The 21,553-nt window shown below is 38.6% G+C and overlaps 1 protein-coding gene, 1 long non-coding RNA gene and 1 other non-coding gene across 7 annotated transcripts; all 3 read right to left on the bottom strand.

Moving 5' to 3' along the window:
- Positions 1-503: 503 nt before the first annotated feature.
- LOC131327343 (uncharacterized) lies at positions 504-12,721 on the bottom strand. Of its 5 annotated transcripts, none has more exons than XM_058360450.1 (5): positions 12,558-12,721; positions 7,867-8,119; positions 4,638-4,737; positions 1,601-1,957; positions 504-880 (listed from the first exon to the last, which is right to left on the bottom strand). In XM_058360450.1, exons 2-4 carry the CDS (start codon positions 8,068-8,070, stop codon positions 1,629-1,631), a joined length of 633 nt encoding a protein of 210 aa, XP_058216433.1. In that variant the 5' UTR covers positions 8,071-8,119; positions 12,558-12,721; the 3' UTR covers positions 504-880; positions 1,601-1,628. The 5 variants fall into 5 exon arrangements, with proteins under 5 accessions (XP_058216433.1, XP_058216436.1, XP_058216432.1 ...); XM_058360453.1 differs by having other exon boundaries at positions 1,601-1,885; XM_058360449.1 differs by lacking the exon at positions 12,558-12,721 and adding an exon at positions 9,870-10,192.
- Positions 4,964-6,653, bottom strand: LOC131327344 (uncharacterized). Its single transcript, XR_009200273.1, has 2 exons — positions 5,649-6,653; positions 4,964-5,553 (listed from the first exon to the last, which is right to left on the bottom strand). It is a non-coding gene; the product is annotated as an uncharacterized LOC131327344 (long non-coding RNA).
- On the bottom strand, positions 11,715-11,826 carry LOC131328169 (small nucleolar RNA snoR100). The gene has a single exon (XR_009200444.1). It is a non-coding gene; the product is annotated as a small nucleolar RNA snoR100 (small nucleolar RNA).
- Positions 12,722-21,553: the final 8,832 nt, after the last annotated feature.

The following is a 21,553-nucleotide window of genomic DNA, read 5'->3' as shown; positions in this document are numbered from 1 at the left end:
TCCAGCACATTACTGCATCTTATTAGGTATTCACATAGCGGCAGAGACGACCAATTTTCACTCTGATTGTGTAATGAAGGAAATTACTTTTGTCATTGGTCATCTCCTTCCCAAGGAATGAGTGCATTATGTTGAATTTTCCGAAGTTGGTAAATAGAACAATAATTCAAAGTTGGTAAAAGTCCTTTCTATTGCGCCCCCGAGGAATGAGTGCATTATGTTGAATTTTTCAAATTTGTTCTTTGGGTTAGGGAAAGCAAAGGGCCGGTTGGGCTTGGTTTCAAACGGGACCTGAATTTTGCAACAAAAACCTAACAGAACCAAAACCCGACGGGTTTTCTATCACCTAGACTGCAACCGTACCTGACAAGTATCGTTTCGGTTGTTTTCTGAATCCAATTTTTATGTGTATACATATAAGGTATTTATGTTAGTATATATTACAATTCGAGTTCGATTTTGATGCAGATGTATAAAAACTTTTCAGATTAAAATCCGGAACCGAACAAAATTTGAAACCGGTGCGGTTTTTATTTGGGTCTCTCTCTCTCTACATCTTTTTTTTTCTCTCTTTTTTTGGAACATGAGAACGTGTATATATAGGGTAAAAAAAAAGTTCAAATACAGCAGATTAGACCAAATACAAACTCAAATGAGCAAAAAAACACAGCTGTCAATAAACTGAAACAAAGCCCTTCAACTGCTGCACCACAATTGCAAATAGAAGAGGCTGCTTTGCATCTGTATCAAATGGGAAGTAAATATTGACTTCAGAACGAACTCTTGAGAATGCTGCAAAATTAGCCAAAGCCCTTTGCCCTCGAGAGAGATTGTCTAGAACCCATCGAGAACACTGCTGCTTGAAACTCCTGCAATCCAACTGATTGAAAACAATAGACAGAATCAATGCATAAATTCACATGTAAAAGGCAGCTTATTATACTCCGTTAAATCGTGTGGAACATATCCACTGTCTTTGTCTTTCTATCAGGAAAAAATTGGAAGCTTCTGCACAAATTTGTGTTCACAAAACCAGTTATTGATGGGCATGGACACTCAGTTGTAAGCAAAACTGGATAATCTCAAGTCCTTTTCGTTGTAGAATAATGAGGCAGTATATTGGTGGAAAATGACTTTTACAAGTAGGGTGCGTAGCAGCGTAGGGAGTAATGACATGGCATTTAACTTGCTGATCGGAAGCTCGAGAATATACAAGCATTCACATACCAATTCTTATTGAGGAGCGAATGATTATAATTTGTGAGCTCCTATAATTTGAGGGGTGCATGCTTATAATTGCGTGATTATCTTAAAAAAATGTACTAGCAAATCATGAACTTTCATAAAATTAAAGTGGTTAATCCTCCTTGACAACCCATGCTCCAGAAAGCACATGCCTCAACAGTTCCAAACCACACAATTTGGTCCCAACTAATGTAAGTAGGAGGGCCAAATAGCATACAAACCACCCGGTCAGTGTCCGCACAACACGATTGCACTTACATTAGATCATGCAACTTACAACATCAAGGTTAAGAAGTACAGTTTTAACAAAGGAACCATTGACCCCAGTAAAACATGCAAAAGCAAAATAACGTACCCATGTGTAACTCAATTCAGCAGCTTGGTCAATCATCTGGAAACCCCAGGAACTGGTTTATCAGTTTGGCAACTGGATTGGCATCACCCGGATGGTATGGAATGAGACTCTCCAAGCTCATACTAGTGATTGTGTGCAAGAGCGTTTGAGGGGAGGCACAAAACAAATGCTTCCTGTCAGCTAGTTCTTCTGCTAACTCGCTTTGATGATTGTCCATCAAATCCTCATTCGCTACCACAATTAAAGGCTTACACAGCCGCAGCGTCTCAAATATGCTTCCTGAACCTGCATTGTGGTAGAATTCAGTCTCCAAGGTACCCCATCCCTTTTTCCTTATTTTCTTCTTCTCTACTCTCTCTGAGTTCACCACATGCTAGATTAGAAATTCATCCCTACGTTACCTTGAAACACCAGGATCGATAGGCATTACTATCAGAAGTTGGAAGACAATAAACTTGATTGGGAGTGGAAAGAATAACAATTCTGGTTACTAATTTTTTCTCCAATTCTCTTAGAAGCTCAGAAAACAAATATCCAAGATAGAACGCAGGTTTAATTCTTGGTTCTACATCATGGATTCATTCACACCTTAAAAGACAGTTCCACTGGGTAGAAGTCATAAAACCATAAAAAAAACTTCAGAATTGTTTCACATCAATTTTTCTTGTCCCTTTTGTTTTCATTTTCTCAAAGAGAAATTGGGCTACAAGGCCGGCAGAAACTGGCTAAACTAGTTCTAATTTGGATAAATTAGAGCTTCATTTTGGAAAATGGTAGACATATACAAATCTGAAATACTCAGAAATGTTAACAATGATGGTAGATAAGCGAAAGATGTTTTGGAATGAAAGAGTTTTCCACAAGTTTCAAAAAGGCCAATTCAGGAGGAAATGGGCTTTGTTATCTAGGGTAAAATATGGAGCAAAGAGCATAAGCAATTGGGTGACCAACGAATATGAGTTGAAGAGACCCTACGAGTAAAACTAAGAGATAGGAGAAATTCAAGAAGACCCGTAACATCTTTAAATGCGACCAAAGAGAAGATAAACAATTCCATGATTTATTCATCTTTTAGCTTTAGTATTCCACGATCCACATACTGGAACAGCTCTCCTAAGGAATCTTTAAACCACTTTATATCTCCTCGTATATCTGAATAGCAAAGATGCTCCATTAGTTATGTTAGAGATGCCAGCAATCAGTCAAGCACAAAACATTCCCCACGAACTAAATTTCATTTCTTATCCGCCAAACAGGCCGAAAATCTCCTTTTCATGGAGCATTACTTTATAAAATGCTAGTGCAGAAATGAAGTAAATTGTTTCCACTTTCCACCAAAACACACCGACACATAGTCAAACCACTCAAAACCAAATGTTTCTAAATACTTGCATGCCTTTCAGTTTTTTCCCAGTGGGTATGAATCTTTGGTGATTCTAAAATCATTGGCCATGTCACTTTTTCATACCCTTCGGCTTCAGTTTGGGTCGTGAAAAATTTATTCTAGTGAATATTGAGAATATTAAGGAAAGAGAAATATATTATTTAATAATTCATATTTTGACAACAAGAATTACATAAAAGCAACCAAGTAGCTTATTACATTATTTATTAATCCCAAGCTTTACAATCCAGTCGTCATCTATTACTGTAATTATTTTTATTTGAATGAAGAACACTTTCGATTTTCACAGCAGCCTAGACCCACATTTTTCTTCTCGAGCAACATCACATATAATTCCAAATTCCAGGACTGCTACCCAAATTTATATTTGGGCCCCAACATATTTATATATACACGCAATGTATAGAGTATTCATTGGTTGATTGATGTGATGTTGTTTATCGAATCAAAAACCCTTTACACTTCCTTTTGGAATTTTATAGCCAGTCAAATCATTATATGTAGATTATACTATCATCTTACAAAAAGCATATCCACTCTTTTATGCGTATGTATACATACAGTCCGTCTCCCGTAAGGACCACCTCATTTTAATAAAATGCGGACCTCCCATTTCCTGATCGAATTTCGATGATCCGGGCCTCTCAATGTGTTCAGAATGTGATTTTAAGGGTGCACGCAAGAAATCAGTAAAAAAAAAGACCAGGAAGGGCTTGATCAGAGCAGTTTTTGTTTATTTTTTATCGAACGGTTCAAATAAAAACTGCTCGGACGAAGCTCTTCCCGGTATTTTTTTTTGTTGATTTCGCACGGGTACCCTTAAAATCACGTTCTGAACACATTGAGCGGCTCGGATCTTCAAAATTCGATCGGAAAATAGGAGAAATGAGGAGGTCCGCATTTTAACTAAAATGAGGACCCCCTCATGGGAGACTGACTATGTATACATATATATATTTACTATATATTCGCCCTTTATCATATCTCCCCACATACTATATCCACCCAAAACTAATTTGGTCGGCAAACGACCCGTAATAGGCTACATTATACTTAAGAACTGTTTGTCGGACGGATAAGGATTTGGGAGATAAGGAATAGGGGGACATGGCATAGGAGGGATTAGCTAAGACGGAAGGATTAGCTGAGAAGAGGTTTGTTTAGTTTTCTTAGTAAGAGTAGATTAGCTTATGGTTTGGTTTGGTATGTTTGGTAGTTGATATGGGTGGACAAGAGTAGTGGGTAGTAAATAATGCAACAAATTAGTTGGTTGCCTTTATGCACTTCTTGTAGTGCCCATATTTCCTTTTTTATTGTCTACCTAAATTTAACAGTTGCATATATGTTTTCGAATATGAATTATTAAATAATATAATTTTCCTTCTTTAATATTCTCAATATTTACTATAATAAATTTGTCACGACCCAAACCCGAAGGGTATGAATCTGTGACTTGGCCAATTATTTTACCATCCCCAACTCTGAAGTTTCGAGGCAACAATGTACACATTTTTGCGCCCTATGCTATTTATTCCCTTTGGGATGGATAAAACAAGTTCAAGGCACGGATTAATAACTGCCAGATCATCTGAATAATTCGAGATAAGGAATTGAACACACCATGACACATACCTGCATGACTAATTACAAGAGATGCAGATCTCAAATTGTCTGCAATGCTAGACGAAAATGTAAAGTAGTCTACAGCCAGGCACCCATCTTCTCCACTAGACTGCATTCATGGGAATTTGTCTTAATGAACCAAAGATGATATTGAGAACTTAAATGAAGAAAAGGAAATTTCTTCATGGGGAAAACAAATCCTCATTTAAGTTCATCTGTGTGTAATGTATTACATGCCAATCTTCAAAAGTAATTCTCTCCAGGCTAGAAAATTGCTTAACCAAAATAACAGAAAGAGCCTTTTAGCATATGCAAAAGATCCAAGATATATCATGAAATTCAAACCAACTTAATCATATAAAACTTTCATGAATCTAATTACACGGGGTAACGCTTCCTTAATAGTGAAAATAAATAAATAAAAGAAAAAATAAATAAGAGCAAATACAGTTCTCATTTCCCCCTCCCCTTCACTAGGCCTAGATACAAAAAAACATGCACTTTAACTTGTGCAGAACACAAAATACTATAGCAAAATGAAGGTACAGAATTGTTACTGCACAGATGGTAAGTGTACAAATTGAAAGTCTCTTGTGTTTTAGTTTGTATTATTCCAAGATCAGCCAATCCAAATGTTAAATAACAGCCTAAGAGAACTCAAGCAGACAGATAATACTGGTGTAAGTTTTTGGTGACATGAGTGCACAATTAGTCAAATGGAAAAGCGTAGGTTTCAGACAGTTAAGACTAAAAGAAATAATCAGCGCACATTCGGACATTCTATTTCTTTCAGTCTTCAGAAGAGGCCTTTCGTAGCATTAGCTGAAGGCCAGTTGGGGATGCTGAAATGCAAGGGGCGAATAACTCCCATTATAATCGGCGCACATGCACTTTCGTACCATTTCTTTCAGTCTTCAGAAGACACCTTGCTAGTATTCAATTTTGACACAGATCTTATTAACTCCCATTATTATCAGTGCACATGCACTTTCTCCATTTCTTTCAGTCTTCAGAAGACACCTTGCTAGTATTCAATTTTGACACAGATCTTATTAAACAAATAACTCCCTTCACAATCTTATTAAACAAATACTGAAATAAATCTTTCAAATCAATCTGTTCTCTTCTCTCATCCGAATCTAAGCAGAAGTCCTCAAAATACAAATCAAACTAGTTCCAAATTCATCAATCCAGAAGAACACAACAGTCTGTACATTCTAAACATTGCTAGTAGTCAATTTTGATTTGTGTTTTAATGTATGCAACTTTTTTACTGGTAGGAGAAAACCCCAGGTCAGTCTAATCTAGAACTTAGCTCGGAACATAAGCAGGATAATGGCAACAAGCTAAAGAAGGATTTCACAGCATCACACTCACAGAAATAATAAAAAGGAAATAACCTGGACAATGAGAATCTCAAAATTACACACGCCCATGGACAAAAAACACTAAAGATGTTAAATCCCACGCAAGGTGGTGATATGGGCCAATTAAAAGCTCTGTCACATGGACTCATATACGGGTGTTGGGTGCGGCGTACATGTCAGATTCATCTTGAACCCATTGTATATGGTAAAAAATCACATATAATTTCATGTGTGCAAGCAGTGGCATAGCCAAGAATTGGTGGCAGTGGGGGCATAGTTGTCAAAGGCGCGCCCAGGGTGCAAGGCGAGGCGAGCCGCACCCCCATCACCTTGTATGACCCCAGGCGATGCGACATTAATAAGGCGCAGCCTAGGAACAAGAAGCGACCAAGGTGACGAGGCGCGAAAAGGCGCACTTTTTTCAAATTCGATCACAGCCCTAGGATTATGGTTGTGTAGGTTAAGATTACCTTTTTGCCGTCGATCTGAAACGAACAAAAGGGTCTCTCATCGTTTCTCTCATCGATCTCTCTCTTGACTCCTCTCATCGATCAGCCAACTTTAGAGAACTTCAGCGAGCAGTTAGATGGTCTCTCCTCTGTCCCTCATCACAATCATCTCTCTTAGTTGTCTCTCCTCTCCTCTCTCTCTCTCTCTCTCTCTCTCTCTCTCTCTCTCTCTCTCTCTCGTCTGACTCATCTCTCCTCGTCAACAGTTTGGGGGGGGGGGGGGGGGGGGGGGGGGGGGCCGTGTTTGGGTGTGGGTGTATGTGTGTATCAAGGTATTCTCCCCTCTTCTCTCTCTCTACATAGGTGTATATATTCATAATTGTGAGCACATAAACTACATATACACAACACACAGTCAACCTACATCTGAATAGGAAAAGGATTTTTTTTTTTTTAAAGTTTTTAGAATGAGCTTTATTTTCTATCACACACAGTCAACATACACAAATGCGAGATCGGTGACCATTTGACATTTGATGGACGTTTTTATGTATCCTTTGGATGGTATGCTTTCTAAAACTCATTGGCTCAGTGCTTATTATTTGAAATATTAGTGTACGCTATTTTTCCTATTTTTTCTGCATAGGCGTGCCTTGCTTCAAAAAGGCGCAAGGCGAGCTCGCCTCGGGCCCAACAGGACTTTGCGCCTTTCGCCCTTGACATCTATGAGTGGGGGCACAATTAAACACTCGTTACTTTGTTATGAGCAAATTTCATCTCATTTTTAGGAGTTTTTGACATAAAATTTGATTCTTTTGAAGTATTTTCTTCATGAATATGTAGAAAAAAGATTAGGATCCTCTCTGGTTCCCTTGTGGGACGTCGATCTAAACTCTTTGAGGGTCTTTTTCAGGGCAATTCGATGAGTGGAACTGTTTAATATTTACAACTTGTCGAGACCGTTAACAAGCTAAAAACCATGTTAACCCAATGGGATTGATATGTTCTTGAAGTACATCCATGTTTTATGAAATAATAAAAATGAAGTTTAATACACTAATTCAAAACTCACTTCGGCATAACCCGTGCTTGAATTGGTAATTTTAGATCAAATACATAAGAGGTTATACGTTAAACTAAAAGCACACCAAAAAAAATTGGGGATTCCAGTGGGGTCATGGGCCTCTACAGGGCTTGAGTGCCCTCCTCCATTGCTGTGTGCAAGGAATCTAGGATGGTATAAGCATAGTTCCACGATTAACTCTACTAAATAAGCTTTCTAGGTGGATGTCATACTATAATAGGGCACACCTCATACCATAACCAAGTGTCAAATGTCAAACACTTGAAATTCTATACTTTTCGAGGAGGTCCATGTAAGAGAGATTAAAAGTAAAACTCACACACAAACCTCAAATGTACCTTGCTGGGGATGTATGATCCACGACCCATTTGTATGAGAAGATGGGTATAACCTCTGCCAAACAATTCCCGTTTAACTTCTGCATTGTCCACAGCTTTAACAAGAGCATCAAAACTAGTTGTTCCTACCGTCACAAAAACAATTCTCTTGGGTTTCCTATCATCATGACTCTTGGGTTTCAAATCATCATGGGTATCACCCATTTATGATTGCGTATCTTTCTCTCTAAGTCACGCTATCCAAGCTCAGCAACTGCCACAAGAAAAATGAATCTTTACCCCGATAACCATAATTGAGTAGCTAAGAATATATTTAATCATGCGCGCACGCAGACACACATATATACATAGCCACAGAGAGGGAGAACTGTCAAAGAAAATCAGTGACAGATTTCATGCTGATTGTGATTAACAGAAGTTAACTTGACAAATAAGCTCTTCCATTTTGGTTCTTTCAAGGTATTCATCATCTTTAATGGGTTTATTTTTCTTGTAAGTATCATCTTTATTGGGTTTATGAAAACTAAGAACAAGAGGAACTATCGCAAGAAAACATAATGACAGAGACAAGAACCATTACGCGTGAGCAATGTTCTCAAGAACTCTCTCTAACAAATGCAATCCTTGCAGGAAATCGTTCGATAACACTTCTTCCTACTTGTTTCTCAATGATATCTGACCATCAAGACAATTGATGAGGACAACAAAAAATAATAAATTGCTAGATGGGGGTATTTTGGTAATTGCAGAGACTCTAATGAAGAGTTGCATGGTTTGTACAAGGATTGGTAGATCACGGTCATCCATGGTAGTTTGGTAGTTAAATGGTAGTTAAAGGGTCATCATGAATTTAGTGCTTGCATTAATATTCATCTAGTGCATTAAACACATGTAACACAGTTCAATGTATGCATTAAACACATTTTAGTTCTTTGCATTTAATTGTTAGTAGGTTCGATGTATGCATCTATATCTAGGTTCATTCATTGTCTTGTTAATGTGTTCATTAATTAGGTTCATGTCGCTTAGACTTCTAGGATTTCAAAAGGCCATTGTTTAGCCTATAAGTATGGATGTAATCTTTCTTTCCAATATAGAGTTGATTAATGAATTGAGTTTTACAAGGCTGAGGCCATTGTAATTGGGGTTTGGGCTGTGGTCCTTGCATAAACTGCCTAACCCTTGCGAGGGTGAAGCACCTCTTATCTCTCCTTCTTCTACGCGCACACTCTTCTCCGTCTCATTCTTCCTTTCTTCTTCTAAGTGCACTTATCTAAATAATATTCTTATTTCCCCACCCAAAATCACCACGATTCTTATTGTAGGCGGCAATATTCTGACTGTCCTAAAACCGTCTTATATCAACAATTCCCTTGAAACTCTTTCATTTCATACAAGTGAATTCTTATTCTTACGAAGCATTACCATTATTTATTCGTAGCTAATATAGACGACTGAAGTCTTCTTCACTTGCAACTGAGTCTAATTGTCTTTCAAAGTCTAGCAAATTCGAGCCAAAAAGGTTGGATATCCAAACCAAATGAAACTGGAGCTAAAATTTTAAAGAATCCCACAAGTCTACAACCAAGCACTAGCTTTGACACCAAAACAAAAACCAGGCATTTCATTGCCCAAATCAACAGATTCTACTTCTACAAAGCCTGGGAGTATGGCTTAAAAAAAACGGTATTTGGGAGGTCCAGTATGGTTACGAAAACGTTATACATACAGTGTTACGGGAATTCACAGGTTTAACGGCCGTTACGTAATGGGAATCATGGTGTAGGGTGTAACGGCAACCAATAGATAGAATCGACAGAATCTCACCCTGCCCTCTTTTTTCTCCTTTTTTCTAACTCCATGTGAATCAACTGTAACATTGTGTGGCTCACAAACCACCATACTTCAATTATTTCTTACAAGAAAGAGAATAAAGAGGAGAAAGACAAAAAAAAGTCAAAAAACAGAGATGCAGGGAGAAAAAACTGGGTGTTACCAAATACCTTTGATCTAGGCGAAAATAAGGGAGAAGAAGGCTGCAATTTCACATTCAACTTCGATTTCGGCTTCACCTTCACATCCTTCTTCGATTTGGGCTCCTCGGTATGTTTTTTCTCTTCTACATGTTTGATTTCGTATGTATAGGCTGCGATTTTGGGTTTTTAGTGAAGGATTAAAGTTTATTTGGGGTTTGAATGGTTGGATTGAGGTTGTGGTAGTTAGGGTTTTCTGTCAATTGGGTTTTCTCTTTGTGGACGAGAACGATGAGTTCTGTTCTGTGACTTCTGTGTTCTGTCTTTGTAGTTTTGTCTTTGGAGTATATAACGGGAATTGAGATGAACTGGAAAATTTAGGAAAATGCTATGGTGTCTACCTGCCAAAAAGGGGCATCTTAGCACACTGGTTATGCCTCTCAAAGGTTTTTTGTTATGCCTTCGAGTGGTTATGTGATGCCATTTTTAAAAAGTGTTATGCCTTCGAGAGGTTTGTTATGCCATTTTTGAAAAAGTGGTCTGACCTAATATTATAATAATAATAATAATAGTAAGGTTATGCCCCTGATCCACACAATGGCATAACATGTTATGCCATTTAATGGTTGGTTATGCTGTAAATGGTTTTGTTATGCCAAAATTTATGGTGTCTCCAAAATGACCGGAGACACCATAGCACTATCCGAAAATTTATTGTGTGTGTATTGTGTACTAATTAGCGTGTAGCTATATAACATTAGTTTGGCGTGTGTGTAGGGAAATAACTAATATCAGCCTTAGCTAGCTGTTATTAGAATTGAAAAAATTAAAATTAAATCAAAAAATACAATGCCTAATAATAAAATTAGAAAAATAAAATCGAGAAAATTCTATTTTTAGTCTTAATATCAAATACCAACATTATGTGTTAGAATTTAAATTTTTTTATGAAGATAAATGGATGGTTGTGTACTTGTGAGGTAGTAATGTAATGTTATTGGCATATTCTTGTGTTAAGAGTGCTAGTAATTAGTGTGGTATGGTAGCACTTGTGTCATTGTAGTATGCATGTATAATTGCATACCGTGGTACTATTATTATGAAATTTGGATTAATGTAACAATTAACATTAGTGTTCGCTTTCTTATTGTATAAATCATCTATCATAGTACCAATCCTAGTTCGTTAGACAGTGAAAATCCATCCCCTACGAAAATTTCAGCATTCATTGCCTCAAAATGCGATTTTTGATCCAATCTTACTTACAATACTACTTCTAAAAGTCAAATACTGGTCATATATTTCTAAAAACATTCAATTTTTTCAAAAAATAAGGTTAGAACATGTGTATCAATGATTTTTTTTATCATTTGCTAGTGCTTTAAAAAATTCACGGTTGCGGTCTCTGATTCCTGTGACACATTGACCGATACTCCCGATACCCATTACCAGCGACCGTGATTTAAAACCACGCGGCTAGGACATATTTCGCTCCAAAGAAAGAGTAGGAGATTGATAAATTGATGAGCCTTCTTGGAAAAATTCAAGGATTCATAAATTGGTGTGGGGACTAGGGAGAGGATGCCTTTGTGGAATTTTGAGGGAAACCTTTTTACGCTGCCTTGGCAGGTTATCAGGCCCCTATTTTCCATGGAGGAGGAATTGGTGCACAAGTCACCTTCTGTGTGAAGCTTTTTTCTAATCAAGTACATAAGAATAGTACTCTACAATAACAACAACAACAACAACAGAACCATGTAGTCCCCAATCAATGGGGCTATGGGCGGGGGAAGATTGGAGACAGACCTAACCTTTGGCAATATGCATAAAGTGGCTGCTCTCAGAATACCATTGAAACAGTGGCCCCCCAATACCTATTTTGCTGCGAAATTATGCCCTCAAATCAAAGTCAAATGGCAACAGAGAAGGCTGGCCTAAAGACCCAATTAAATTTCTGTGCACATTACCACAAGTGATAATTTTATCCATGGACACCTAGGTCAATTAATATGGTAAGTGTAACCAAGATGAAGATTCGGTTACCAACTCCATCTCGTAGGGGACTGCTAGAGAGATATAGGATCTGATTCTAAACTTCAATGAAATGACAATTCTCTAGTCATGTTGGTGGGAACCTTGAAAGTTCGACGACAAGAGGACTGGGCAAAGAACTCAGAAAGCTTGTTTCGCCGACTATCTGTGTCATGTGGTTGATTTGGACACCCATGGTCTGGCTATGACAATCGAATATGCACCCAACATTCGTAAGGGCTGCACCAACTACTGTATTTTGTAGTTGAAAATTGCACATACGCGCACAAATTTCTTCAATGTTCGTTTTCTAACAGGATGTACACCCGCTATGCAGCATACTGACATACTCTAATTGCATAAACAACTCCATAGTATCATACTCGTATGAAATAAAAGAAGATTGAACAATTCAATTGATCTACCCATGAGTCCATACTGGGTGGGAGATCAGGTAATTTTGACACCTGGGTCAAACATAATCCAAACCCTAAAGCTGTAACCAGAATCCTTAAAACACTAAGGGGACAAATAGTCCAGTGATGATCCAATGATATTGTATAACCGGACTTCGTGGCTTGCATCTTGCTTGAAAAACTGGATTGATCAGATATTACATTCGGTTATTCGATTTCTAATGGAGAGAGAGAGAGAGAGAGAGAGAGAGAGAGAGAGAGAGAGAGAGACCTGGAGAAGTCGCCGGAAAGGAGGAGGACAGGAGCCGCTCGTCTTTTGTTACGCTGAGAGAGAGATTATCAGCAGACTGTCCATCTAGCGGTGCTTACTTACGAGTACAGAAAAAGCACGGAGGTTTTATGCCAGCCGATGCCAGCGGTGCAAACAAAGTCCTTGTGTTGTTAAAGTCAATTTTGTTTTTTCACGAACTCTAAACTCTAAAATATTTTTATTAATGAATTCTACATATTACAGAAACTTAGGCTGGACTAAAACTCCTATGGGTTGTTTCATTTGGACTTTAGCTAATATGCTTTTTTTTTTCTTCCTATTTTGCCTGCGAAATTTTTATGTAATCTCTCCAATCTATTTGTTCTCTACTTTTTTAAAACATTGTTTCTTTGCACAAACACTTTAATACCAATACACACGCGCGCGCGCACACACACACACACACATATATATATATATATATATATATATATACACATATATACATATATGAATAAGTATACACATAAGGGGAAAGAATATACATATACATACACGAATGAGCTTCCAAATATGTTTTCCTTATGCGTATAAGGGAAAAGAATATAATTTGTGGGTTTATTCGTGTATCAAAATGCGTGTATCAAAAGGTACACATAAGGGAAAAGCAACTAATTTGTGGGCTTAGAGAGTGTTTCGGTAGTGAAAATTTTGTACAGTAAATTTTTATTTGTGGTTGAGAAGTTAATTATTAGATGTTTTCGGTAGTAAATAAGTTGTTAATGGTTTGTGAGTAGAGTTACTATAGCAAAAACAGTTTTTGTTGACAAGTTTTTTATTAGTTGAAATGAAATGTGAAAATGCTGAGAGTTTTTTGTTAATGGAAACGAAATAGAAAAATGAGTTAAGTTTGTTGTGGTTTTTGTTAGTGGAAATACCCCCTTAGTCTAATTTGAGTAGCGGGAAACCATCGTGATGCAATTTTTCTCTAGACCACGTACGTGTATTGATTTTTTGTGTGCATGATGAAAATAAAAAAAGTGCAAGGAAGCAAGCAAGACTTCCAACTTTTCTCTAGAACACGTATGTGGGTTTTGGATAACGATTCAATATGGAACTAAGCCGTTACCAGTTTTGGTCTATCCTGAGAAAAAACTTCGAGCGAATCTCGGTGGTGATGGCGGCACGTGTAGTAGTGGGGATGGTTTGCGCGTGGAACAGGCTGGCAAGAATATTCCTACAGAATCATTGGCAAATCTGGAGCGTCGGGTAGAGGAGCATATAGTGGTATGGAGGGAGCCACAAGAGGAGGCCACGTTGCATGCTGAGACAAATGCGGTCGTAGGATTGTCAGGAAAGGCTCCAAGGGAGGAAGACCCAAGTTTAACTGGGCCTGTCTCACCAATAGTCACTCCATTATCAAAAACCCATTTGGTAAGTGAGTCGTCCTCAACTATTGTTGGGCCTCAATATTATGTGGAAGAACTTGATAGCCCAAGGGCGGGCAAGTCCACTTCTTCTCTTATTGGGTCTCCTTTGCTAAGGGGCCTAAGGAATGTGGCGGGTTTCTCTTCCAAGATTGGAGAGGAAGGGTTGTCTTCTATTTTCTCGAAGGCTCTAAACTTGAAAAGAAAACTCAGCAACTGCTCTGAGGAAGAAGATGAGGGGAAGAAACTGAGAAGAATTGCAGGAGGGGAAGATGGGATTACAGAAAAGGGCAAGATGGCTTCTGGGTCAGCTCGTATGGGGGGCATTACTCGTAGCAGGGGCAGAATGGACGAGGGAAGGGGGAAAGAGTGGAAATAGATCGAGTGGGAATCTGGGGAAGAACTGGGAGGTGATTCCCATGCTATCTGATGATGATCTCGTGGATATAAGGGTTAAAAATGCGGAGGGGCTCAGTTGGGAAGAAGTTGGGGGAAGCTCTGATGAAAAGGCTTTGGTGGCTGGCCTTAAACAGCCATAGGTTCAATGGTGATGCTCAGCTAAAATGTTCAGGGGATAGGACAACCCTTGACATTCCAGATCTTACAAGGGCTGTAAACAGCCCATCGTCCTCTAGTGGTGTTTCTCATGGAGACCAAGAATAAGAGAAGCACCCCAGAACGAATAAGAAGACATCTCCGGTTCAATAATAGTTGTTATGTTAATCCAGAAGGAACATCAGGTGGACTAGCTCTCTGGTGGACCGATGAGGTAATTTTAGATTTTAGATTTAAATCAAAAAATATTTTTAGATGTGTTGTTAATTGGCCTTGAATTAATTCCCCTTGGATGGTTACTTTTGTTTATGCTCCTCCGGTGTGGAACCAGCGCCTGTTATTTTGGGAGTTCTTGAAATCCATTGCTCGGGAGAATAGGTATCCTTGGCTTTGCATTGGTGACCTTAATGACGTAAGTAGTCAAGCAGAGAAGCAAGGTGGTAATCCGTGTAGTAATGGGAGGCTTGATTAGTTCCATAATCTTTTGTCGGACTGTGAATTCATGGACTTGGAATTCAAGGGTTCGTGTTACACATGGTCACACAACCAAGGGAAAGATAACAATATTCGGATTCGTTTAGATCGTGCTTTGGCCAATGTTGATCGGCGTAATTTGTTTCCCCTGGCCCAGGTTATGCATGAGCTAAAAGTGGGATCTGATCATTGCCCTATAGTGATCAAGTGCAGGGTTCCTTTGAAGTGTGTCACATTTAACTTCAAGTTCGAATCTAAGTGGTCAACTCATCCAAATTGCAAAGAGGTTATAAATACGGTGTGGCAGTCGTAGCATAGGGGCTCTGATCTTTTTGGGGTGGTGCAAAAGCTTAAAAGGTGCAGAGAGGCTTTACTGGAATGGAGTAGAAGAGTGTTTGGAAAGGATAAGTTGAAACTGAAGCAGCTTTAGGGAAAATTGAGGAGTATTCAGTCTGCTCCTTTCTCAGTTGAGGCCTTTCAAATGGAAAAAGAAGTAATCAAAGAGATGGAGGTGCTTTTGCTTATAGAGGAGATGGCTCTTCACCAAAGGTCTAAAATTAATTGGTTGTCGTAGAGGGACAAGAACTCAGCTTTTTTCCACGCAACGATGGATCAAAGAAGACAACGCAACCAAATTCTTATGCAAAAATCTAATCATGGAAACTGGATAGAAGATGAGGATGGTATTAATGACCTGATTTATGGGTACTTCTCGGACTTATTTGCTCATTCAGGTTCAAGGGATTTCTTTGAAACTCTTTCAGTTGTGGATAATTGTATTTCAGCTGATATGAATGCAAAACTTATTTAGGTAGAGACTGTGGAGGAGATAAAAAGTGTTGCCTTTGAGTTGGGCTCTTTGAAGTCACCAGGCCCTAATGGATATCCAGGATTCTTCTTCCAAACTTTCTGGGACAAAGTAGGTGATGGAGTGTGCAAGGCTGTGATAAGATTTTTCTCCAATGGTTTTCTTTTGAAAGAGCTAAACAATACAAATATCACTCTCATTCCTAAGGTTTTGTTCCCTGAAACCATGGGTCAGTTTAGGCCCATAAGTTTGTGTAATTTTGCTATGAAGGTAATTACGAAAGTGATGGCAAACAGATTGAAGAGCATCCTACAGCAAGTTGTCTCCCCAAACCAGTCAGCATTTGTGCCTGGGCGCTTTATCCAAGACAATATTTTTGTGGCACACGAAGCCTTTCATTTTCTGAAAATGAAAAAGAAAGGTTTGGAGGGTTTCATGCCTCTAAAGTTGGACTTTAATCAAGCTTATGACAGAGTGGAGTGGGATTTTGTTGAAGCTCTGCTAATCAAGATGGGGTTTCATGCTACTTGGGTGAACTGGGTGGTGCAATGTATCTCGACAGTTAAGTTCTCTGTTGTGGTGAATGAGGAAGCCAGAGTGAAGGTGGTACCAAGGAGGGGCTTGAGGCAAAGAGACCCTCTCTCGACGTATCTATTTGTTTTGGTCAAGGATGTCTTGTCAAAAATGATAGCGAAAGCCTGTTTAGAGAAGCAACTAGCTGGAATCAAGTTCAATCGTCATAGTCCTCTACTCTCTCATGTATTCTTTATAGATGATGCCTTATTATTCTTAAAAGCAGAGGTTCAGAATTGTAACGTCATCAAGTCTATCCTCTCAAAATATGGAGCAGCCTCTGGGCAAAGGATTAATTTTGATAAGTTAGGTATCGCTTTCTCTTGAAATATGAATGATTTTGATAAGCAGTTGGTGTGTGACTTTATGGATATTTCATTGATGAAACTAGATTCTAAATATTTGGGGCTTCCTTCTTTTTGGGATAAATCTAAGTTTGAAGCTTATGTGTTTCTTGTTCAAAAATCCTTAGGCAAAATGCAAGGATGGAAGGTTAAACAGATGTTTCAAGGATGGAAGGAGATAATGCTTAAGTCAGTGGTCCAAGCTATCCCGAGTTTATGCTATGTCTTGCTTTCTCATCCCTAAAAAACTATGTGACAAGCTTGACTCTATTGTTTTAAAGTTTTGGTGGAAAGGAGATCCAGAGAGAAAGGGAATTCATTGGAAGAATTTGGAAGAATTGAGATACTATGACTCGTGCGAAATCTAATGGAGGCATGGGGTTTCAGAATTTTAGAGCAATGAACGAAGGTCTACTAGCTCGGTAAGGTTGGAGACTTTTACAAAATCCTCAATCTTTTTCGGCAAAGATTTTGAAAGGCTTATATTTTCCAAATTCCTCTTTCTTAGAAGCTGCAAGGGGAAATAGGGCTTCCTGGGTTTGGTTGAGCTTGTTGCATGGTAGGGACATTTTGATGAAAGGTTTGAGGTGGCAGGTTCAGAGTGGGAAGGGTATAAGATTTTGGGAAGATAAATGGATTCCTTCTCCTTTCGGGTTCAAGTTGATGTCCCCTAAACCTGATGGGTGTGATATTGAGTGGGTGGCCAATGTTGTTGACAAGGATAGAGGAGCATGGAACAAGGATAAGTTAAGGTTGGTGATTTCAAAAGCGGAAATTCGAGCCATTTCTCTGATTCCAGTGTCTTTTTTTCAAAGAAAGGACTTTCTTGTCTGGCATTACTCTTCTAATGGTGCCTATACGGTGAAGTCTAGGTATCGAATTGCTTTTAAAGATCTTACTCCCCAAAATGAGATGCAGCCCTCATCCTCTTTTACTCTCAACAAGAATATGTGATCTTCTATTTGGAAGCTTGATGCCCCTCACAAAGTTCGACGTTTTTGGTGGAGAGCATGTAGCAATAGTCTTGCGACTAAAGAAAATCTTGTTCGGAGAAAGTGTGGGATTTCAAAAACCTGACCCATTTGTGGGCAGTCTGATGAATCTATTGAACATCTCCCATTCTATTGTAGTTGGGTTCGAGTTGTTTGGTTTGGGTGTGATATTCAACTTAATGTTGGACATGGCTTCCCAATTTCTGTTCAAGGGTGGACTTCACAAGTGGTTGATGATTTGAAGGGCAAAGATTTAACCCAGCTCTTGAGTAGGGTGGTTACTATTGCGTGGTATGTTTGGAAGGCCAGTAATGAATTTGTTTTCTCATCTAACCCAATAAATCTAGAGATGACTGTAAGAAGAGCTCGTGACGCTATTCGTGAATTCTCTGAGATAAAGGTCCCAAGTTTGGTCCATACAAATAACTCTTCCTTTGGGAACTCTCTTTCCCATTGGGGGGCTCCGGACCATGAATGCTTTAAGCTAAACTGTGATATTACCATTAAAAAGGATGGGCATCAGGCTGCTTTTGTTGTGGTTCAGCGTGACTAGTATGGGCAGATTGTGAATGGAAATGTATCACACCCTCAATTTTCAACATAAATATAAAAGATTTCCGTAAATAAAACTCTCACAATATTCCGTACGAAACCCAAAAGATTACCATACTTCCATTCCCATATTTATGCTTCCAAGTCCATTAGATTTTAAAATGTTACATCGTCGGCTCAACGGCCCCAAATTAACATAAGTGTCAAGTCTCAAGAGAGTTAAGGGTTTACAAATATTTCATAATTAAAGAATTATAATGTTACAAATACATCTTTCAAAAGAAATTTATAAGGATAAATAAGTAACTCCTTTGGTTAGCTTTCAAAAAGGTGTGTCCACACTCCAAGCACTCTAGGCATGCAAGCTACTATTCTGGGTTAGCACCTGAAAATGATGTAAGGTTTGAGCTACACTAACCCAATAGAAAAGTCTACGTAAACTCTATATGCAACTGAGCAATACAGAAGAACAAACGATAGAAACCCAATGACAATAGAGATAAACATAACTATCATGATCAAGTATTCGACTATCGCCAATCCACCTTCTCATGCCGTACCACATTCTTTCTCATTTCTCCTTCTTTCGTCGTCAAACCCTTTATCATGAAGCTTTTCTTTTTGATATCAGACAATTTAGAGAAAACTCATGACCATTGTAGGCCGAGCTCCGTTGATTTGCTCAAGAATACCGGAGGATTTCCATCAAAATCCTTTTTAATCAAAACCAAAATCCTTTCATTTACTTCATAAACCAATTACGTGCGTTAAGAGTCTAAGCTGAAACTCCAACCAAACACTTACTCGATAACGAGCCCTGAAAGCATACGATACGAGCATTTAGCTCATACCAGGCATTTACTCATTTAAGAGCCTTGAAAGCATACGATATGAGCATTTAGCTCCTACCAGACATTTACTCATTCAAGAGCCCTTAAAGTATACGATATGAACATTTATACTCATTCAAGAGCCCTGAAAGTATACGATATGAGCATTTAGCTCCTGCAGGCATTTACTCATTCAAGAGCCTTGAAAGTATACGATATGAGCATTTAGCTCATGCCAAGCATTTACTAATTCAAGAGCCCTGAAAGTATACGATATGAGCGTTTAGCTCCTGCCAGACATTTACTCATTCAAGAGCCTTGAAAGTTCTCTTCGTGTCCATTCGTTATCCACATTTATTCCACATTCTCATTTCACAAACATCAAACTATTCAATTGAGTCCAAAGCCATTTATTTAATCACACGATACTTCAAAACCAACAATCTATTGCAACACATATAAGCAAATACACACATTCTCACCGTACCTTTAAGTACGCTCCAGTACCCTCACATATCACATATCAACCCATGACTAGACTCTGCGATGCCCGGTCTTCTAGTTTCTATACTTGGAGCCCGTAAGTCGTACACTAAAGGAGTCTAAAAGATTCTACAAGTCAAGAGAACACAAATTGCAATTCTACCCATGGGATCACTAGACATGCTCATGTGTTTCGTTCATGTTTCAACGTGCAATAGTTTACATTCCTCATTCCTTAGCTCAACGAGCTCATGCAGATCCACCGGATATCATTCTAATTTTGAGACAAGTATTATTCTACAAATACTTGAACGGATGCACAAACAAACCCACTAGAGTCGATAAGAAGCTCCAAAAAGATGATTTAGAAGACGTAGGAAAAGCAGTTCATAGACACTGTACTTATCGGTAGGTGCATGAGTCCTACCTATAGAAGAGAAGAATTCGGCACTTTACCTACCGGTAGGTGAAGAATTCCTACCGGTAGAAACTAGAAACAGAAGGGCCAACATTTTGCTTAAGACAATCTTGCACTTGGCCTACTGGTAGAAGAAAAATTCCTACCGGTAGGAAATGAGTAACTTTGAGCTGCTGCAGTATGTTTGAGTTGGTTATGAAGAATTTCTCACTTGTCCTACCAGTAGAAGAAAAGTTCCTACCGGTAGAGGAAATATGTTTTCTGGCAATTTTGACAGGATTTTCAGATTTCGATCCGATCTCAATAACATTCAACACAAACTCAAAGATGGTACAAGAACACTCAAATAACATATAAAGAGAGGTAGAATTCCCTACCTCAAGTATCCAAGCCGAAATCGAAGAGATTAAGCAAGCTTTAACTTACGGAATCCAAACCGAGCTAAATACACTGAACCGAGCTCTATCTAACGCGATACGAGCCCCAATACGCAAGTAGAGGATGGAGTTAAGGTTGATTATTATGGGTTTTGAGTTTGGAGATGAAATTTTGGGTGAGGGAGTGAGAGAGATAGAGCCGAGAGAGAGTCGGGAGAGAGAGTGAGAGACCGAGAGATGGAAAGGGGAAAATAAATCCCCTGCCACACACCACACACACATATATATACACCATATTACACCAACACCCACATCTCCCAAATCCTTGCACATTAACCCCCAACCATAATTTCCACATTAAACCATCATTTATCCCTTTATAAACTTTAAAATTATATAAAAGAAATTAACGAGTCTCTACAAAATGTGAGCTCAGTTAAGGTTTCTAGCCCTCTTCAGGGAGAACTTTTAGCACTGCATTTTGCATGTGTGATGGTCAAGGCTTTGGGATTGTTGGGCATTGTTATTGAATTAGACAACCAAGTAGCCATTAAACTTAGTGTCTCTAAACTTGTTCCTCCTTAGGAAGTGGCTTCAGTTGTGATGGATATCAGAGACCTCGTAAGGGAGGTTGGGGTTTGTCTGCAATGGGTGAAAAGGGAAGCAAACGCCTTGGCTCATGTGGTGGCGAAAAAGGCTCTTAGGGACTTCTTCCTATTAATTGGGTGGCTAATCCCCCTTCTTTTGTTGCTTATGTTTTAGCTAATGAGGTAGTTCCTCCTGTGTAGCCCTATTGACTTTCCACGAATGCCAAACTTTAAATTATACTACTTGTTATTTTAAATCAAGAAAGAATGGTAAAACTATGTTTTTAAGAAGACTTCTTTTTAAGGAAAATTTTACAAAATTGATAATTAGTTTGGAAAAAAATTTAAAAAGTGGACAAACAAAATGTGATAGATAGAGTATAACATTGGTTGATTAATCCACAGTACCTCAGTAAATGTGGAGGCATTGTAGCAGTTATATATCCAAACTCGCAAGGGTTACTTGAAGCTACTAAAGGCCTATTTAGAGGGATGAGGCTAGCCAAATTACCTATTAGTCATTTAAGATTTAGCAAGTCCCGAGATGCTCTAAAAACTAACCTATAAACTTTTGTGACAGTTACATATTGGTAATAT

This window comes from Rhododendron vialii, chromosome 5a, assembly GCF_030253575.1.
Source record: "Rhododendron vialii isolate Sample 1 chromosome 5a, ASM3025357v1".
NCBI lineage: Eukaryota > Viridiplantae > Streptophyta > Magnoliopsida > Ericales > Ericaceae > Rhododendron > Rhododendron vialii.
Note: the sequence above shows the minus strand (reverse complement) of the source record. Positions and strands in the feature narration are given on the sequence as shown.